A 1,608-nucleotide genomic window follows, 5' to 3' on the forward strand; every position below is an offset into this window, starting at 1 on the left:
AAGAGTGTTTTAACTATTAGGTGTAAAAATTTAAACTGCGTCATGGATTCATCTAAAAAACTGCAGAAAATCTCACGAAACATTAGTTAAAAGTTATACGGTGAAACCATTACGCAAAAAATTAATCAACATATACGAGTGTGTCAGAACTAAGAACAACTCATCCTACTACACCTATGCAGTAAAAATAAAATGAATACGCAGTAAAATAAGAAATTACGGTACTTCTTAAGGTAAAAAGATGGTAAAAGTGTAATGAAAGGTAAGAAATTCACTACAACTCCGCTTCTCAATAGTGATCATAACTCAACATGGATCATACAGAAAAAAAGAAAGAAATGGATCGATCATAAGCAAAATGATAATAATAAGCATCAAATAACAATGATTCTAGCAAAAAACAGTGTCATAGATTGTACTATTAACCTTAGAAGGTATCTCAAAATGCCAAAGCCTTCCAACACCTTTAACCAAATTCTTCCTACATAGAAACTCCTCAGCATAAACCTTCTCCACCTTCCGATCCACATCGTGCAAGAACACGTGCGTCACACCGGATCCCTTCCTATTCCTCCCCATCACCGCCGCCGTGAATATCGCCGCCATCCTCCCCGGCGCCTCCGCGAAATACCCCTTCGGCGCATCAACCATAATCAGATCCCACTCCGTATCATAAACCTCATCAGGCAAATTATGCAGCGCCAGTTTACACCTCTCGTTGCCACGTAGCGGCATAGCCCCGACCGGAGAACAAAACGGTTCTTTTCGATACGAGGATAAAAGCGCGTCGGCCTCACGCAGCTGCGTTCGGTACTTAACCGTGTGCGCGTTGAGCTCCGGCGCGTCCTTCACCACCTTCTGGAACCACGAAGGGTCTTCCTCGAGGAATAATGTCCTGCCACGTGGATTGAGGCTGGCCCACATTAGCGAATCGAGGCCTAACCCGAACACGAGGAAGTTGCAGGGGCGATTTAGGGATTTCAAGACATCGAATGTTATGGAGATTTCTGAGAAGGATTGTTGAGGGGTAATGGATGAGGTTGCGTAGTGGAGTATTGCTTTGAGTTGCAACGACGTTGGGGCGTTGTCGTTTTTGTTGGAATAATTAACGGAACATAGGAAAGAGTTGTTTGGGGTTTGAATCAAACTTACTATGAAGAGTGATGCACCTATTATGCCCACTATGGCTAATAAACTCACGAACCATTTTTTTTCACTCACTTGCATATCCTCTTGCTATATGAGGGAGATGTTAAAAAAAGTGCGGTGGGTTTTGAGAAATGGGAATAAAACACTTGGCTGTGGAGAGAGAGAGATAAAGGACATTGAGGAAAGAAGATATTTGTAAGGGACACTTGGCGTTTGAAGAATTTGGGGAAAATAATGGGTTTTTTAGGCAAGTGGTATGTTACAGGCATTCACGTCGTTTCCTAAGTGCTTGGCACATCGTGGGATGTTTCAATTGGATAATAATTAATATTATTAGTTAATTTGGTATAATATTAAAATATTGATTTAGTGGTATAAAGTTTTCACTAAATCTAAAAATATATTAAAAGAACAATGTTTTCATTGTCGAAAAGGGAAATTCTTTACTAGGAGAGGCTG

At 40.7% G+C, this 1,608-nt stretch overlaps 1 protein-coding gene across 1 annotated transcript; it reads right to left on the minus strand.

The window, feature by feature from the left end:
* Positions 235-1,385, minus strand: LOC109363008 (probable methyltransferase At1g27930). Its single transcript, XM_019609158.1, has one exon. It carries the CDS (start codon positions 1,225-1,227, stop codon positions 391-393), a length of 837 nt encoding a protein of 278 aa, XP_019464703.1. The 5' UTR covers positions 1,228-1,385; the 3' UTR covers positions 235-390.

Source organism: Lupinus angustifolius, chromosome LG12 (assembly GCF_001865875.1).
Source record: "Lupinus angustifolius cultivar Tanjil chromosome LG12, LupAngTanjil_v1.0, whole genome shotgun sequence".
Classification (NCBI taxonomy): domain Eukaryota; kingdom Viridiplantae; phylum Streptophyta; class Magnoliopsida; order Fabales; family Fabaceae; genus Lupinus; species Lupinus angustifolius.